Below are 19,918 nucleotides of genomic sequence, written 5' to 3' on the forward strand. Positions count from 1 at the left end.
AGGGCTCTGCTCTTCTTGCACAGGCTGCATACGCTTAATCAGTCTTTCATTCACAATTTGACAAGCACTTGATAATATTCTCAAGCCATGTTCTCAATTTAATCAGTTTTTTACATATAGCCTACTAATATATTATTTTTGATTTAGATTGGCCCACACAAAAAAGTAAAACATTCATAGCCTGCAAAATAGCTAATGGAGGTTATGTGCAGTTACTTTTTTTAAATGCCAATTAGGCTACATCATTTGTAAAGCAGATTAATGTGCTTAATTTTTAAGAATTGACCAATAAATATAAACTCAGCAAAAAAAGAAACGTCCTCTCACTGTCAACTGCGTTTATTTTCAGCAAACTTAACATGTGTAAATATTTGTATGAACATAACAAGATTCAACAACTGAGACATAAACTGAACAAGTTCCACAGACAAGTGACTAACAGAAATTGAATAATGTGTCCCTGAACAAAGGGGGGGTCAAAACCAAAAGTAACAGTCAGTAACTGGTGTGGCCACCAGCTGCATTAAGTACTGCAGTGCATCTCCTCCTCATGGACCAGATTTGCCAGTTCTTGCTGTGAGATGTTACCCCACTCTTCCACCAAGGCACCTGCAAGTTCCCGGACATTTCTGGGGGGAATGGCCCTAGCCCTCACCCTCCGATCCAACAGGTCCCAGACGTGCTCAATGGGATTGAGATCCAGGCTCTTCGCTGGCCATGGCAGAACACTGACATTCCTGTCTTGCAGGAAATCACGCACAGAACGAGCAGTATGGCTGGTGGCATTGTCATGCTGGAGGGTCATGTCAGAATGAGCCTGCAAGAAGGGTACCACATGAGGGAGGAGGATGTCTTCCCTGTAACGCACAGCGTTGAGATTGCCTGCAATGACAACAAGCTCAGTCCGATGATGCTGTGACACACCGCCCCAGACCATGACGGACCCTCCACCTCCAAATCGATCCCGCTCCAGAGTACAGGCATCGGTGTAACGCTCATTCCTTCGACGATAAACGCGAATCCGACCATCACCCCTGGTGAGACAAAACCGCGACTCGTCAGTGAAGAGCACTTTTTGCCAGTCCTGTCTGGTCCAGTGACGGTGGGTTTGTGCCCATAGGCGACGTTGTCATGAGCCTCTCACTCCACCGGGTTACCACCTTTATTTTCTTCCACTCTGCTCACCACTCTCTCTACTCAGCCTAACTAGCTCCACCTGTCCCTGCTCTGCTCGGCTCTAATTACTCTGCCAGCTGCGCTGCATTACCCACTAACCTCTCCCAGTATTTATAGCCCTGTCTTTCAGCTCTCCTGTGTCAGATCGTCTGCAAAGCTCACACCCGGAACCTGTTTGCTCGCGCTTCTGGCTCACCCTGGTTTTGTGACCCCCGGACCTGCCTGGTTTTTGGATACTCTTCTGCCTCAGGAGATCCAGACCTGCTTCTGCCATTACGACTCCTGACTACTCTTCATTCCCGGTAACTCTGACCAGCCTTCTGCCTTGCTACTACGTATTTTGGATTTCCCTTGAACTGTACTGCTGCCTGGTTTCATTCCCGCCCGTTGTGTCTGTGTTTCCTCCCCCCCCCAGGACTTCTGGACCACCAACCACCGGCGTCATCGGACGCATCGCTGCCACTGGGGGGAGGCACAGACCCAGCACATCGGACGGGATAACCCCTGGAGCCTTCACTCACTCCCTACATCCCTTTCCCCTTAAGTTTAAATAAACTTTCTGGTGTGACGCAATTGTGGTCCTCTGGTCGTCTGTCTGAACCGTGACAGTACGATCTGACCATCATGGACTCAGCGCACACTTCCCCCGACATGGAAACCGAAGAGCCTGAGCAACCCACCGCCATGCTACGCCTGGAACACACTGAGAGAGAGCTAGGCCGCATGAGCGGCGTCATCTCCTCTCTGCTTCAGGTCGGCCACCAACAGCATCAGCAGTTCCAGCAGCACCAGCAGCAGTCCCAGCAGCAGCAACAACAACTCGCCATGATCATTCAACTCCTCACCAACCTGACCCCAGCCAGTCTGCCCACCAGCCCTGCCCCCGAGTTACCTGCCCCGGTCATTGCAGCCGCTGCTCCGGAACCCAAGATTGGAAACCCCGAGCGGTTCAACGGCGATTCAACCCAGGTCCGGCCATTCCTGACTAGCTGCCGACTTCAGTTCTCCTTGCAGCCAAGGACCTTCGCCACGGAGGGGGCTAGAGTTGGGTATGCCATCACTCACCTGACGGGCCGAGCTCGACTCTGGGGAACAGCAGAGTTCGAACGTCAAACCCCCGCATGTGCAACCTTCGACCTGTTTGCTGAGGAGATGCTGAAGGTGTTTGACCTGGATTCACCAACCGCAGAGGCGTCTCGTGAACTGTTCAGTATTCGACAAGGCAGACGTACAGTCGCAGACCATTCCATCGACTTCCGAACCCTGGCTAGACGAAGTTCTTGGAACACACCATCGTTGGTGGACGCGTTCTTCCATAGTTTGGCTGACTATATCAAGGACGAGTTGGTCTCCCATGAACTGCCTTCCACTCTTGATGAAGCCATCGCACTGACTGTCAGGATCGACAGAGGGATACAGACCCGTCGTCGTGAGAGGGGGGCGCCAAGGTCCACCTACTACCGGCATTCGGAGAGATCCGACTGGGCTCCTGTCATCTACTGCCACTCACCCAGGTCAGCTTGATCAGTCTGAGCCTATGGAGATTGGGCGAGCCTCTCTCACTCCTGCAGAGCGCCAGCGACACGCTTCACCTCAAACCTCTGTCTCTATTGTGGAGGTGACGGACATCGTGTGGTAACCTGCCCTTTAAAGGGCCGAAGCTCACCGGGCATAGGGGGAGTCCGGTTGAGTTCAATGACCATCCAGTCCTCCGACCGCAAACCCCTGCTGCAAGTTCACCTCCGCCTCTCTGACTCAACTCACACCCTGGCTGCTCTGGTGGATTCTGGCGCCGAAGCCAACATAATGGACATCAAGCTGGCACGCCAACTGGGACTGGAGAACCTCCGTTTGACACCTCCTATTCCTGCCCGGGCACTGGACGGACACTTACTCGGATCGGTCACTCATGTCACGGCCCCGGTCTCGATGGGTCTGTCCGGAAACCATCAAGAAACTATCCAGTTTCACCTGCTCCCCTCTCCAGGCCAACCCCTCATCCTGGGTTACCCATGGCTCCGCCCGGCACAACCCTCAGCTCGACTGGGTGACCGGGGTGATCAGGGAGTGGGGAGAGGACTGCCACCGAACCTGCCTGCTTGCCGCCGCACTACCCCTCGGCCAGTACCTACTAACTCCGCTCCTGACCCTCCAAGGACCCTGTGTCGATTCTGCCAAGTCCCTGCATCGTTGCAGCTCTGACCTGGGCTGTTGAGGAACAGGTGCTGGAGGCTCTCCGTAACCAGCCAGGTCCCAGCACTTGCCCAGCTGACCGCCTTTTTGTCCCCGAAGACCTGAGGTCCCAGGTCGTTCAGTGGGGACATGACTCCCCGCCTAGCTTGTCACCCTGGCTCCACCCGCACTTACAACCTGCTCGCCCAGAGGTTCTGGTGGCCCTCTCTGAGGAAGGATGTACGGGAATTCGTCCCAAGCCTGCCCCATCTGCAACCAACACAAGTCGTCCTGCCAGCCCCCCAGCCGGATTGCTGCAGCCCCTGCCTGTGCCCAGGAGTCCGCTGGTCCCTGCTGCGCCTTGTCCTCCTCCTCCACGGCTCAGTCGATGGTGGTCTGGTTTACACCGTCCGCCGCCTGCTTCGGTCCAGACGGAGGGGTAGGGGTCTCCAGTACCTCATTGACTGGGAGGGCTATGGACCTGAGGAAAGGACCTGGGTGCCAGCTAGTCGGATTGTGGATAGGACTCTCATCACCGCTTTCCACCAACGGCATCCTGATCAACCTGCAATCCGTAGGGGGCCGCCCCAGAGGGGTCTCTAACCGTCCTGCCCGCTCGGCTTCCTGTCCTGTGCCTGATCCGGTCTCGGGACCTGTCCCATCTCCCGACCACGGCCCTCCGGCTTCCTCCGAGGATGAGGACGTTCACTCGGACCGTTCGGAGGAGTTCTAGCCCTCCTCCGGCTCCCCTCCTCCCGCCCGGCGTGGTGTTGCTCTTGGGACTTCTGGGGCCGTCCCTTGGGGGGGGGGTTCTGTCATGAGCCTCTCACTCCACCGGGTTACCACCTTTATTTTCTTCCACTCTGCTCACCACTCTCTCTACTCAGCCTAACTAGCTCCACCTGTCCCTGCTCTGCTCGGCTCTAATTACTCTGCCAGCTGCGCTGCATTACCCACTAACCTCTCCCAGTATTTATAGCCCTGTCTTTCAGCTCTCCTGTGTCAGATCGTCTGCAAAGCTCACACCCGGAACCTGTTTGCTCGCGCTTCTGGCTCACCCTGGTTTTGTGACCCCGGACCTGCCTGGTTTTTGGATACTCTTCTGCCTCAGGAGATCCAGACCTGCTTCTGCCATTACGACTCCTGACTACTCTTCATTCCCGGTAACTCTGACCAGCCTTCTGCCTTGCTACTACGTATTTTGGATTTCCCTTGAACTGTACTGCTGCCTGGTTTCATTCCGCCCCGTTGTGTCTGTGTTTCCTCCCCCCCCCAGGACTTCTGGACCACCAACCACCGGCGTCATCGGACGCATCGCTGCCACTGGGGGGAGGCACAGACCCAGCACATCGGACGGGATAACCCCTGGAGCCTTCACTCACTCCCTACATCCCTTTCCCCTTAAGTTTAAATAAACTTTCTGGTGTGACGCAATTGTGGTCCTCTGGTCGTCTGTCTGAACCGTGACAGACGTTGTTGCCGGTGATGTCTGGTGAGGACCTGCCTTACAACAGGCCTACAAGCCCTCAGTCCAGCCTCTCTCAGCCTATTGCGGACAGTCTGAGCACTGATGGAGGGATTGTGCGTTCCTGGTGTAACTCTGGCAGTTGTTGTTGCCATCCTGTACCTGTCCCGCAGGTGTGATGTTCGGATGTACCGATCCTGTGCAGGTGTTGTTACACGTGGTCTGCCACTGCGAGGATGATCAGCTGTCCGTCCTGTCTCCCTGTAGCGCTGTCTTAGGCGTCTCACAGTACGGACATTGCAATTTATTGCCGTGGCCACATCTGCAGTCCTCATGCCTCCTTGCAGCATGCCTAAGGCACGTTCACGTAGATGAGCAGGGACCCTGGGCATCTTTCTTTTGGTGTTTTTCAGAGTCAGTAGAAAGGCCTTTTAAGTGTCCTAAGTTTTCATAACTGTGACCTTAATTGCCTACCGTCTGTAAGCTGTTAGTGACTTAACGACCGTTCCACAGGTCATGTTCATTAATTGTTTATGGTTATTTGAACAAGCATGGGAAACAGTGTTTAAACCCTTTACAATTAAGATCTGTGAAGTTATTTGGAATTTTACGAATTATCTTTGAAAGACAGGGTCCTGAAAAAGGGACGTTTCTTTTTTTGCTGAGTTTAGCAGCACTGTAACGTATTGGGAGTCGGAAAGCAAGTGCAGGTGGTGTGTTTGATAGTAAACAGAACATAGAACAATATAACAAACACGAGTAGCGTATAGACACATAAACAATACTGACTGGGGAAAGAACCTAAGGGAGTGCCAGATATAGGGGAGGAATTAAGTGAGGTAATAAGTGAGGTAATGGAGTCCAGGTGTTTCTGATGATGACGTGCAGGTTGGCGTAATGATGAACCCAGGTGTGCGTAATGATGGATCCCAGGACCCGTGGTTAGTATACCGGCGACGTTGAACGCCGGAGGGGAGGAGCGGGAGTAGACGTCACAAGCACGAGAAAGCTGTGATCTGCTTTTAAATAGTGGCCAGTCAAAACTCTGTTTTCACACGTGATTGCGCAATGACTGGGCTTATAAAAACACGTTTAACTAGGCTCTGTAGCCGATGGGCTCTCCAACCATGTTCCAAGGGTCTTTGGCCTATAGGCTACGTTTGGAGTTATTTGGACACTTTATTTGTGTTACAAACCTTAGCAAAACATATAGGCCTGTGGGCTAGGCTACATGATGCATGCGACTATGATTTGAAAAAGTCGAGAGAGAAAAAAGGCATGCGCTGTCCATCATTCACAAGTGATAATATTCTTACCATTCAGACTATTCTCAATTTAATCTTGTTTTTGCATATACTAAATAATATGTGTGAAATTAGTTCTGATTTAGAATGGGCCAGTATCATGCACCTGTCGGAACAGCGGCAGGGTAAAAAAAGACGTCATCCATATGCACTTGAATAGCAAATGGAGGACGCTTTTTCCGCGGTTAATTTTCATGCCAGCCAGGTAGGCTCCTCTATAGGCCTAGCCTATAGAAAGCTCATGAGATCCTCCTCTTTTTAATAGAAGTCATCACACTGTTTTCTCACGCAATTGAATAGCATAGCCTATATAAATGTTGCGCAACAGAAACACTTATTTGATTACATGCATCAACGAGCTATAAGGAGCTGGCTCTCGCTGCACAACAGGTGATGGATCGTATTCCACTCAAACTCTGAATGACATGCTGTCATTAAGTTTTGGATTTGATTTTTGATTGTGTTTGCATTGATGTCAGACTGATCATTAGAGGGACAATAGAGCGCTGAGTACCAGCCATTAGTGACTGGCCATTAGCAAGTTTGGTAGGCTACTAAGAACATCAGAGGCATCAGACCACAGTTGTGGAGAAGCCGTGACTCAATGGTCACGTGGAATTTGACTGCGGTCATGACTCCTGACTGCTGGTGCGGCGGTAATGTCACCATAACAGGTCTAGCTGTGGCCATCTGGCTAGTATCAACAAGGGCTTTCTACAAAATAGCAACATTAGTGCAGCTAGCTAGCTAACATTGGAATCTAGACCATAAACTAAGCAACACACAAGGACATGCATTGCCAAACAACGCTACTGCCACCTTCTGGTTTGGAGTATTTTAACAAGGCTGAGTGGCTGACGACTTCAGAGGTCTTTGCTGTGTGAACACAAAAGAGATTGACTGCCAACAATCTGTTCAGAGGTGATAAGTATTGTCGGCAGGCAAACGTTTGACAATCCTATGGGTGTGTCTGAGCTATTAAAGCAGGCCTGGGTAAGGCCAAAATGTCACAAATATTCCAACTTCAATTCCTTATTTCTCAATTATGCTTTAAGATATAAATGTCAAATATATGTCAACAATCCTTCCACCAAAGGACCCTTCTGTGGATTAAATGTAGTGAAAATAAAAATATATACAGTACCAGTCAAAAAATCAATTTTAATTCCAGGTTTAAGGCAACAAAATAGGAAAAATGGCAAGGGGGGTGAATACTTTTGCAAGCCACTGTAGGTAGAGCCCTATCTGTGCACGTGCCTGCTTTGCACATTTATTTTACGATATGAAAATGTTGCTTATAATCTCTTTTGCATGAGAGACCTGCAAAACCTAGTCCATGTGTTGTCCCTGGTTCTAGGCGGGGCGTTTCCTGCAGGCGGTGGTCCAGTACCAGCGCATTGTTTCGTGGCTTGAGATGGAGTTTGGTGTAGGGAAGGAGCAGCAGCAGACGATCCAGAACTTCCTACTGGTCTCCCAGCTCAACCTGGCAATGTGCTACCTGAGGCTGAGAGAGAATGCACTGGTTGTGGAGAACTGCAACAAGGTACACTCTCAATGCATACCTGGCTGCACGCATGGGATCCCCACACACATATACATGTATACCATATACTGAAGCCACACACAGCATGCAGCTAGTGCCTGTGCATGGAATAGCATACAGTTGTTTGTGTCTTTAACTATTTGCTCTGGGTCAGTGGGGTGGTATACATACAGTACCAGTCAAAAGTTTGGACACACCTACTCATTCAAGGGTTTTTCTTTATTTTGACTATTTTCTATATTGTAGAATAATAGTGAAGACATCAAAACTATGAAATAACACATATGGAATCATGTAGTAACCAAAAATGTGTTAATCAAATCAAAATATATGTTATATTTGAGATTCTTCAAAGTAGCCACCCTTTGCCTTGATGACAGCTTTGCACACTCTTGGCATTCTCTCAACCAGCTTCATGAGGTAGTCACCTGGAATGCATTTCAATTAACAGGTGTGCCTTGTTAAAAGTTCATTTGTGGAATTGCTTTCCTTCTTGATGCGTTTGAGCCAATCAGTTGTGTTGTGACAAGGTAGGGGTGGTATACAGAAGATAGCCCTATTTGGTAAAATACCAAGTCCCTATTATGTCAAGAACAGCTCAAATAAGCAAAGAGAAACGACAGTCCATCATTACTTTATGACATGAAGGTAAATTAATCCGGAAAATTTCAAGAACTTCAAGTGCAGTCGCAAAAAACATCAAAGCGCTATGATGAAGCTGACTCTCATGAGGACCGCCACAGGAAAGGAAGACCCAGAGTTACCTGTGCTGCAGAGGATAAGTTCATTAGAGTTAACTGCACCTCAGATTGCAGCCCAAATAAATGCTTCACAGAGTTCAAGTAACAGACACATCTCAACATCAACTGTTCAGAGGAGACTGCGTGAATCAGGCCTTCATGGTCGAATTGCTGCAAAGAAACCACCACTAACTTCAATAAGAAGAAGAGACTTGCTTGGGCCAAGAAACACGAGCAATGGACATTAGACCTGTGGAAATCTGTCCTTTGGTCTGATGAGTCCAAATTTGAGATTTTTGGTTCCAACCGCCGTGTCTTTGTGAGACGCAGAGTAGGTGAACGGATGATCTCCGCATGTTTATTTAGAATTCAAGGCACACTTAACCAGCATGGCTACCACAGCATTCTGCAGCGATACGCCATCCCATCTGGTTTGCGCTTAGTGGGACTATCATTTGTTTTTCAACAGGACAATGACCCAAAACCCACCTCCAGGCTGTGTAAGGGCTATTTGACCAAGAAGGAGAGTGATAGAGTGCTGCATCAGATGACCTGGCCTCCACAATCACCCGACCTCAACCCAATTGAGATGGTTTGTATGATTGGCTCAAACGCATTAAGAAGGGAAGAAATTCCACAAATTAACTTTTAACAAAGCACACCTGTTAATTTAAATGATTTCCATGTGACTACCTCATGAAGCTGGTTGAGAGAATGCCAAGAGTGTGCAAAGCTGTCATCAAGGCAAAGGGTGGCTGCTTTGAAGAATCTAAAATATAACATATATTTTGATTTGTTTAACACTTTTCTGGTTACTACCAAATGCGTTATTTCATAGTTTTGATGTCTTCACTATTATTCTACAATGTAGGAAATAGTAAAAATAAAGAAAAACCCTTGAATGAGTAGGTGTGTCCAAACTTTTGACTGGTACTGTATATGTTTTTTATTGTTATTGTTTCATGAGGAATCACTAAGCTACATGCTATCCTATAATGAGCGCATTTTGGTTTCTGATTAAAAATATATGTATATATATATAATTTATTATGAGTATTAATCATAATCCTCTGGCACTATTCCTACGAGTTTTTCCCATCCATCATAGTCACTGTCACTTCATATGTTGGAAAGTAAGTTAATTGAGCATGATCATATTCTGTTGCTCTACTAAAACACATTCAACAATTTACTGGACTAGGTAACATCAGGAAAGCCTAATTCTAAGGGATATACTTCATCTGTTTCATATCCCTCAGGTAAAAGGAGTCAGGGCATTAGACAGTCAGTCCAATAAAGTAAGTGCTTTATTGCCCATGTCCTGTTCTGTTTTTGTTTTTGTTCTGCAATGCCTACTGCTGGTTTAGTTTCCTAGTTAACACTACGCCTGTACACAAATGTTGACGTTGCGCATTGCTCACCAGAACTCATTCCAAAAAATTACTTTGATGCTCACATAGTTTTGGGGTGTTCGGGATGGTTTTTCCAAACACAGCAGAAATGCATTTTTTAGGATGTGCAATTGTGAATCTATATGTATTTATACAAAAGTATAATTATACTTATTTGTTTAGATTTTAAGGAATTATTGTATTATTGCTGAACTATCATTTTGCTTATCTTCAGCAACAATACTTGTTCTGAAAATAATATGCGTTCTCTTCCAAACAGACTCTAGAATTCAATGCCACTATTATCAGAAAGAGAGAGAGTGTGTGTGTGTGTCTGTCTGTCTGTGTGCTGCTTTCAGGGAACAGAACGTGATGCGCGTGTGTGTCTCTGTGTTGTGTGTGCGTGCGTGCATGTGTGTGTGTGCGGTAACTGCAAGCACGAGGGCGGGTTCATGCAAGGATACCGAGTCATCAGGAAGTGAAACAGAACAGAATGTGCTGCACTAATCTGTTTGAAAAACTGAGTGGTCAGAAGAAAGAAGAAAAAAATACAATGTTTTATTTAAGCTAAAAGATAATTCTGTGTCATATGCGAAGAAGAGCAACAACAATAAAAACAACAAAACATTTGAACCACAGACACAAGACATTTTGTTTGATTGTGTCAGCCCATAGTGTGAGAAAAGTTGCCTAGTGCACTCTCACTCAAACATGAACACCGCGACGAAAATAAAGCTGAGCAACATAATGCTCTTTGTTTGTTAGCGAGACATGTGTTACGCAACCCCATCAGTTTAATCTCCTGTCCTAACCCTTTTTAGCTGTGGACTTTTGGCCTCCGGGGGTCAGAGGGGTTGATAGTTGAGGAACATGAAAGTCGTCTGGCTGAACCGCGCTGTGCTCTAATTCATACATTCCGTTAGATATTGTTTCAGAGCTTAGAGTGCTGAGCTGTGGGCCAGAGTCAACTACTAAACCCTGTTTTTTGAATGAATGGAGCAAAGCCAAGCACAGTGTTTGTGGTATAAATAAGGTAGATGGAGGGACCTGGCTGTAGGAGAGGGGGATGAGTGAAAAGAAGAAAGGGATTATGTTTTATTGGAAGGCAAAGACAGAGGAATGTTTGTAATTAGAAACTAGGTCAAACAGTCTGAACTTAACCAAAGCCTATAGGCTACTGGTGGTGACGCTTGTTGGGGTTCCATGACTCCTAATTGTCCCACTCGATGAAATCGGCAGGGGGACTATGGATCTGTCACCGTCCATATGTTAGTACGTCGTTACTAGCTATATCTCAGACACCACTGACGCGATTTTTATAAAACTTGGGTGAACAAGCATATCTCCTGCCCTGTTTTCCCATATTGACGAATCTTGGATGAATGATGCTTCTTGCCATCAACATCCAGCATTTACAAAATTACACGAATTGGACCAAGGGTAGAGCTATAGTAACACCAACACTTGATTGTTTGTTTCTCTCTCTCATTAACCCACCCAACATACATTTGAATAATTGTCACTAATTGCCCCAAGGGGGGTGCTGTATCATTCGTTTATAATTAGCATTATCAAATATAATCTCATATTGCGGTGTTAAAGTAACTGTTCAGTGAAAATCTCACTTTTAAAAGTCCATATTCTATTAACTCATACCCAAATAATGTTGTTGACTCATCCCATACTCGTATTTGTGGCCAAAGCATAAATTGCAGGACCGAGTTCGGGAAACCCTGTCATAAATGCTAGATAAACAATACTAATTTATTCTGCATTACGTACTGTGCAATATAAGGAAATCAGTCAATTGGGCTGGCGTGGTTACTTGTGCTTGTGAGGCCGGTTGGACGTATTGCCAAATTCCCTAAAACAACGTTGGAGGCGGCTTATGGTAGAGAAATGAACATTCAATTCTCTGGAAACAGTCCTGGTGGACATTCCTGCAGTCAGCATGCCAATTGAATGCTCACTCAAAACATGAGACATCTGTGTTATTGTGTTGTCTGACAAAATTGCACATTTTAGAGTGGCATTTTTTTGGGTCCCCAGCACAAGGTGCACCTGTGTAATGATCATGTTGTTTAATCAGCTTCTTGATATGCCACACCTGCCAGGTGGATGGATTATCTTGGTAAAAGATAAATGCCCACCAACAGGGATGCTTTTTGTGCATATGGAAAATGTCTGGGATATTTCATTTCAGCTCATGAAATATGGGACCAACACTTTACATGTTGCGTTAAAATGTTTGCTCAGTATACATAATTGGTCTCTCTACACAGCACTTTTATTGAAGAAAAAAATACTTGCCCATGTAGTCATACCAGAGGAGATAGAGTCATACTACTCCACTCCAGTAGACGGCGATATGCTAGGGGTAGAGCACTTTCTTTACTAACCTCAGCAGAGATACTTTTGAGGAGATGGGAAATTCCATTGAAATCGTATTAACGCCCATTGTGTACGTTGCCGATGCGTTGTCAATGGGCCGACGCATTGTGGGCGACTATGAGACAAGGCGCGCTCTCCTTCAAGTAGTGAATGGGAGTCAATGGGGCGCTAGCTCAAAAACCCAACATTAGTATGAATTTCGTCAACAAGAAGTACAACATTACAAATCTTTTCCGAGATGTGAGATAATTAACTTATTCTCTGTAATATCATATAACTTTGGATTCGTGACATTACGTACTTCTGAAGACAATAGGCAGGTTTCTCGACTCATACTCTTACTTTGAGAAGGGATTGCGTGACGATTATCTTAGCATCCGCGTGACGCAGAATGACAACGTCACCGCGATTGGGCGACTGTCTGCTGGATAAGGCCTTGTAATTTTCCACAGTCGTGTGACGATTATTTTAGCAACCGCGTGACGCAGCATGACAACGTCACCGCGATTGGTCGACTGTCTGCTGGATAAGGCCTTGTACTTTACCACAGTCGTTATTCATGGAATTCCTATCTCCTACTTTCTCTAATATTTCTGCCCCAAACTGGCTAGGTATTTATTTCCGGTCAACGCCATTTTCGAACGCCTTGTGGACTTCTTCTGCTGCTAGCAAAGATTCTTCGGCGCCGTAATTGGAGAATTTTGCGAATACATAACTGGTAACATTTCGATTAATGGAACTGGGAATTAAAACAATTTAAGATTTAACAACATGCGCTGTAAAACTGTTTTACAGACGAATAGTTCAATTGAACCGTCAACAAAAGCCAGCTAGCTAATAGCTAGCTAACCCCGATGCGCCTCCACAGCTAATGGTTGCTAACTAATGGAAGCTAACAATAAACAGCATTGGCTTGCTAGAGTGATACAATTAATACTTTTTGTTGTGTACTAACTGTCTGTCATTTGTAAATGCATGTACTTATACACTTGTTGCTTAAAGGTGTAACTATCGATCGTATTAAGCTCAATTAAATCAATCTCATTGTTTTGTTAACTACTTAGTTGGCAAGTTCGAAACCTAACGTTAATATTAGCTAACGTTGGCTAAGCATTATAACTTGTTCGGTAACGTTACCTAGCTAACTAATCAAGTTACCCTCTTTTGTTCCAGTTATTGATTGGTTATTTCGTCAGCCCTTCAAAGGAAACCAGGATCCGTCTAGATGGGAGGTAATTAGCTATGCATCCATCGTCTTTCCCGGTCTACTCACCTGTAGACCTCCTAACACTAACAGCGTTGTCACAAATTACCATATATGGATTTTATAATGAATGTAATTGTGCATGACTGGATGTCATCTAGATTATTTTATTTTCCTCTTTTACCTTTCACTCTCAGAACCTGCTCATCTCAGAGATTGTCCTCTGGATTGCAAGGTGTATGTTGGGAACTTGGGAAACAGTGGAAACAAGACTGAGTTGGAGAGGGCGTTTGGGTACTATGGCCCACTGCGGAGTGTGTGGGTGGCCAGGAACCCCCCAGGCTTTGCCTTTGTCGAATTTGAGGATCCCAGAGATGCAACCGATGCTGTGAGAGAACTGGATGGACGGTAGGCCTCAAGGGGAAATTCACTTGAATATTTGGATCGTAGCTCATGACATACAAACATTGAAAGAGTATTCAGGTTTAACTTGTGTTATTCTGCTATTGATCTATGTGAACAGGACGCTGTGTGGCTGCAGAGTGAGAGTTGAGTTGTCTAATGGGGAGAAACGCTCGAGGAGCCGTGGACCTCCCCCCTCCTGGAGCCGTCGCCCTGGACGTGAAGACTACAGCAGCAGGCGCCGTGGGAGCCCGCCTGTCAGACGCCGGTATAATATATCGTCTTTCACCTACACTTATTCTCACCCACCTTTTAACATGTACTCCTACACATGTTTATGACCTACCTACCTTGCCAGCCAACCCCACACTCTTCCATCACATCTCCCTCACTTCCAACTGTTCCATATGTACTATCATTTCAATTTAGATGCCTGGACCTGACACACACACTCCTGCACTGTAGGTTGGTTAGTGCAGTGATACATGTTTTACTATGGACACAATCAGAGCTGGGAAATTTTAATTTACTCATCACAGGGACTGGGTCCCTTTTCCCAGTGACAATTTTGGTGATTTTGAAAGGTTTAATTCAGTCATCATTTGTTTTGATCTAGGCAATACATTTTTGAAGTGACATTCTTTTAGATAATTGGAACAATTATCAAATTTTGATAAAGGGGGCACTTGTTTGATCATTTGAGTACTATATGGATGTTAGTTGCATTTTTCTCAGTTTGATTTTTTTCTATCTATATTAATAAAAATGAACCCCGTTGCAGAGTCATCACCATGCCTCTTCTCACCACCCTCTCAGACAGTCAACTAGTCCTCTTACAGCATCATGTGACCACTGACCAGCGGCAGCACCGTGCCCCACCCAATCAGCTTGGCTGGTGCCGTGTCACATGACCCAGGCATGGCCAGTCATGTTCCGCTCCAGCCTATTGGTTCCTGAGCATGCAGCTCTCAGCCTCCTCCTCCTCCAACCTTAACCCAATCGGCATCGTCGCAGCCCACCTCACAATTCTGACCAATCAGCGATTTAACTCCTTTCCCCAATTATCAACACAACTACCTACAAGCAGCACAGCAGCCCTCGGCTAACCCCAAAAAGACAGGGAAAATCTACATCTACTGTACCCCCTCCAGCCAACCAACTTCATATCTCCAACAATTGCAACTTGTGGCAAATCCTCTCTGCAAATTCTACCTCCCTCGCCATCAGTCTGGCTTCCTTGTGTCATTTCTATCTTGTGTCCAAACCCCCAAAAATAGTAAGTTCCTTTTCTCCTGCTTTTTGTAGTGTCATGCTTACCACAGGTTTGGTTTTACAGCTGCTTGACGGTATGAAACTGGCAGTCAGGGAAATTGTGAATTTAGTTTCAAACATCAACTTGTGAGTACAATAATAATAAGAATCTTGAATCTCCCTCCCATAGATCACAAATGAAAAGCTTTTATCCTTAAACTCAAAAGTTGTGTGTTCTTGGAGCTGCCCTGGTTAGCATGAACTGTGTGAGGTCCAATATTGGTAGTGTGCCCTATGTACATCTGTACAACAAAACAGTACAGTATGTAGCTTATAAGTCTGCATACCTGTACTTAAAAATGTTCTATATCTCTAATTCATTGTCTCACTTTGTTTTATAAGAGGTCTCATTTTGACCTCAGGTGGTTGTCCTGGCATTCTGTCCTCTAGCAGGGGTGCAGAGGATGCCCTGTTCTGATCTGGCGGCAGAAAGAGGAAGGCTGTGTGGTATTGTGTAATGATTGGAATGACGTTTCTTCAGGGATAAGGAATGCAATATTTGACTTGAGTTGATGCGTTTATGCACTGTATTAACTGTTTTTCCTGCTCCATCCACCTCCAGCTCTCCTAGGAGGAGGAGCTTCAGCCGCAGTCGCAGCAGGTGAGCCTAAATGCCACTTTACCCCAGCCTCCACAACTTAATCAGTGTTGTGGTAACTAACTATAGTCTTCCTAAAAAACATGAATAGATCTGCCCCCAATAGTAGATCGGTCTAGTACACATTCGGGGTGTAACAGTACACCAAACCCATGGTTCGGTACATATTGCAGTTTTGGGGTCACTGTTTGGTTTCGGTACAGCGGGAAAATGAAATGCCAACAGTTACTGTAGTAAATGTTTGTTAAGAAAATGCAAAGTGTTGATCATACATGAAAAAAGGAATACCATGAGTCCTATAATGTCTGATGAAAGCACAATCAGGAATACCAACACTTTGTATATTTTATTTTTATGAACACATGATTACATTTACGTCATTTAGCAGATGCTCTTATCCAGAGCGACTTACTCAACAACACTAAAATAAACCGCAATATGTGTGTGTGAAATCGATGTAAACATGGCTCAGACATTGTATAGGCCTATGCTATAATGTTTTCTTACAAAGAGTAGCACACTACTCGTCATTTCCCACTCCTGGGTAATGTAATGGGCTGTCACTGTTAAGTAGCTCTGGAGGTCCATCCATCTGTAGTAAACGCAACAGCATTGGCCAATTCATTGACAACTTCGGCTTTTAGCTTGCTTATATACAAGCTGTTTGCTAAAATGGGTGCGAGAGGGCGAAGTTCGGAACGTGGCTCGAGCACTTTAGAGGTGCTGAAACCCCCTATTCTTAACCACAGAGAATGGGCGCATATCCGCGGCTATAAACATACCTATCACTCTTGTAATTTCTTTGGCCCGGTCAGAATCTCGACTGCGCCTCACAAAATATTGAAATTTTTATTACAACTTGTGCATAGGCTCAAGTTCTTTGTTGTATTTTACCCCCTTTTTCTCCCCAATTTCGTGTTATCCAATTACGATCTTGTCTCATCGCTGTAACTCCCCAACTGGCTCGGGAGAGGTTAAGGTTGAGCCATGCGTCCTCCGAAACATGACCTGCCAAACCGCGCTTCTAAACACCTGCCCGCTTAACCTGGAAGCCAGCCGCACCAATGTGTAGGAGGAAACACAGTTCAACTGACGACCAAAGTCAGCCTGCAGGTGCACGGCCTGCCACAAGGAGTCGCTAGAGCGCGATGAGACAAGTAAAGCACCCCCGGCCAAACCCTCCCCTAACTCGGACGACGCTGGGCCAATTGTGCGCCGCCCTATGGGAGTCACGGCTAGTTGTGACACAGCCTGGGATCGAACCCGGGTCTGTAGTAATGCAGTGCCTTAGACCGCTGCGCCACTCGGTAGGCCCCATAGGCACTAGTTTTAATGGAAAAGCCGCAAATATTTTTTCAGGTCATATTTACTCGAGGGGCATAGGCCTGCAACGCAGCGTACGCATAGCCTATAGGCCTAGTGTTTATTTAATTTATTAATTCGGGTTCACAGTGTGGACCGAACAGAGGTTCCCGACTAAGTGTACAGTTACACCCCTAGTACACTTGGTTCTCACATCATTGATTCTAATTGGTGCTGTCTAGTTTCAAGGGACCATTGTTCAAATGTAATAATCCTGATGGGCATCTGAATACATGTGAGTACATTGGAAACACTCTAATTTACTTGTTCTTCTACTAGGTCTCTGTCAAGAGACAGAAGAAGAGAGAGGTCTATCTCCAGAGACAGGAACCATAAACCTTCAAGATCCTTCTCAAGGTCCCGGAGGTAAATGTGTGTGCGAGTGTTCACTGGCCGTATTTTTAGGCCTATGGGCAATGTATTGTAGTAATTCACTGTGCAAGTTTTCTTGTTTCTGACAACTTCTGTGTATATTTTTTTTCAGCCGCTCCAGGACCGCTGAGAGAAAGTGAGTGTCTGACAGTCTGAACTCTCAGTCCAAACCTGAGGATGTCTTGTATAGAATCAGGTTCTGGATGAGTGCATTTTATTTTTAAATGATTAACCTTTTTAGGTTTTGGTTTAGGTGAGACGGCCATGTCTGTCCATCTCTGAAACAATTCTGTCTTTGCAAGCTGTATAGTCCACAATTTACTGTCTTTATTCTACCAAATGTGTCCCGTTTTCACTTGTTTAAGCATACACATGACTGACTTACTGTCCGACTACACCTAATGCATTGTCCAGTAGGGGAAGGGATTGGTTTTGAACATTCAGTCCAGCCTGAATATAGGGAGTATTTGTCAATGTGGGAATAATATAACTACTTTGTATTTGTTTCTGTTAAACTATTTGAAGTGATTGAATTAAACATTTGGTAACATGTTTCCCTGGGCATAACTTTTTGGATTATTGATTAGAATTATGTTGAATTACTTTTGCTTCTGATTGTGACACACTGAATGTTACATTCTTGGATGGGAGATGGAAGGGTTGAAGTCTAACTCAAAACCTTTGTCATTAAATTGTTCTTAAGATGGACATTTGTCTGACTCTGGTTGAGTACATTACCCATTTTAACTTCTCCATATTTAATTGATTCTGACGGATTTGTTGAACTCTTATCTGCATTGCAAGAACAGTGCATTCGTAAAGTATTCAGACCCCTGGACTTATTCCACATTTTGTTACTTTACAGCCTTATTCTAAAATTGATCAAATCGTTTTTTTCTCCTCACTCTACACCCAATACCCCACAATGACAAAGCATAAACAAGCTTCGAATTTCTTTCAAATGTATTAAACATAAGTAAATGAGATCAGGTTTTTTAAGTTTTCAGACCTTTACTTTGTTGATGCAGCGATTACAGCCTCGAGTCTTCTTGGGTATGAAGCTACAAGCTTGGCACGCCTGTATTCTCTGCAGATCCTCAAGCTCTGTCCGGTTTGATGAGCATCGCTGCACAGCTATTTTCAAAATTAAATCAATATAATTCCACTTTGACATTATGGGGTATTGTGTGTAGGCCAGTGACACATCTAAATGTAATATTTCAAATTCAAGCTGTAACACAACAATGTGGAAAAAGTAAAGGGGTATGAATCCATTCTGAAGGCATTGTACATCACAATAATGGTTGCACAAACCCAGGAAGCAACAGTCATGTTGGTTACAAAAAGAGAAATTGTTGAGTTTTACCTTACCTATATCATATTTACAGTGATGTTCTCATGACCAGAGATGTCTCAAAGCTGTAAGTTAAGCATTTTCCGGGAAGGAGCATTTTTGCACAGTTCTTTGTTTCGACATAAGTGTTGGTGTTAATTGCACAGGAAGTCTTTGGTCACGGTTGCAGAAATAGGAAAAAGTTTCAGCAGAAGAATGAAACATGACATGCTATAGTTCTAGCCAGCACTTGACATCATACAGCTTATTGGGAGGAGGTAAAGGATTTCCTGAACATTTCATATGAAGTTTAGTCGCAAGTGGACTCTAGAGGTGAGTACATTAATTTTGTATTATGGTAAGAGTAAGGCATATGTAATGTCAAAAGTTTGTGTATTGCATTGGAATATGCACAATATTAGATATTACAGTAATGACATGGTTTCTTTTTTAAATATATTTGTATTGGGGGTTTATGAATATATCTACACATGCATAATTACTACAAGACTGCAGCATTACAATTCATAATACATATCATTCGTAATGACATGGTTTCAGCAACAAACTCCAGCATTTACATTTATTGATTAAATAAAAAACCCTCACCTTTAAAAAGCGAGATTTGATTGAGATTGGGGGAGGTGCCGAGTAACTATAGAAATTAGTCAGTTTCTTTCACATTTTCAAGTGTCATGTTCTGTGTGTGATACTCTGGGGGTGTTGACATGGAAACAGGAAATGATGAATCAGACAGAGGTGTTTAAAATGGTGTAGTTGCAAACCTTTGTTTGCATCACTTACATTGATAACTCCTCTGACTATTAGTTGGTGCATTTAATGTAAATGTTGTGTATTCTCCATAGCTTTTGTGGACATCATGTAGTTCAGGTATCCTCATGAAATGCCTTTCGTCCCTTACAAAAATGTACCATGGTAGTACAATTAAAAAAATACCATGGTTTTGTACTAGCAGCATGTAGTGAAACATGAAAGCATGGTAGTTGTATACAATGTATCAAAAATGTGGTAATTTATGGTACTCACATAATGCAACATTGACTACTAGCTCTGCAATTGCAAAGCGTAGGCCTAGTACCCTCTTAAACCCCATTAGCTCATAGTGAAAAACCACAACACACATGGTCTAGTAG

General features: G+C 44.8%; 1 protein-coding gene across 2 annotated transcripts; it reads left to right on the top strand.

The window, feature by feature from the left end:
* Positions 1-12,760: 12,760 nt before the first annotated feature.
* Positions 12,761-17,985, top strand: LOC121578174 (serine/arginine-rich splicing factor 3). Of its 2 annotated transcripts, XM_041892338.2 has the most exons (7): positions 12,780-12,900; positions 13,356-13,414; positions 13,584-13,794; positions 13,910-14,056; positions 15,662-15,700; positions 17,339-17,425; positions 17,544-17,985. In XM_041892338.2, the coding sequence occupies exons 2-7, from the start codon at positions 13,408-13,410 to the stop codon at positions 17,569-17,571; spliced, it is 519 nt and encodes a 172-aa protein (XP_041748272.1). In that variant the 5' UTR covers positions 12,780-12,900; positions 13,356-13,407; the 3' UTR covers positions 17,572-17,985. The 2 variants fall into 2 exon arrangements, 1 of the variants encoding a protein (XP_041748272.1); XR_006002743.2 differs by lacking the exon at positions 17,544-17,985 and having other exon boundaries at positions 12,761-12,900; positions 14,570-15,700; positions 17,339-17,398.
* The last annotated feature ends 1,933 nt before the right edge of the window (positions 17,986-19,918 follow it).

This window comes from Coregonus clupeaformis, chromosome 12 (genome assembly GCF_020615455.1).
Source record: "Coregonus clupeaformis isolate EN_2021a chromosome 12, ASM2061545v1, whole genome shotgun sequence".
Classification (NCBI taxonomy): Eukaryota; Metazoa; Chordata; class Actinopteri; order Salmoniformes; family Salmonidae; genus Coregonus; species Coregonus clupeaformis.

Bases quoted from the DNA above. Each gene is read 5' to 3' on its own strand.
- LOC121578174 (XM_041892338.2), top strand. The intron at 13,795-13,909 runs GTAGGCCTCAAG...CTATGTGAACAG, and splicing joins GTGAGAGAACTGGATGGACG to GACGCTGTGTGGCTGCAGAG. The intron at 15,701-17,338 runs GTGAGCCTAAAT...TTCTTCTACTAG, and splicing joins TTCAGCCGCAGTCGCAGCAG to GTCTCTGTCAAGAGACAGAA.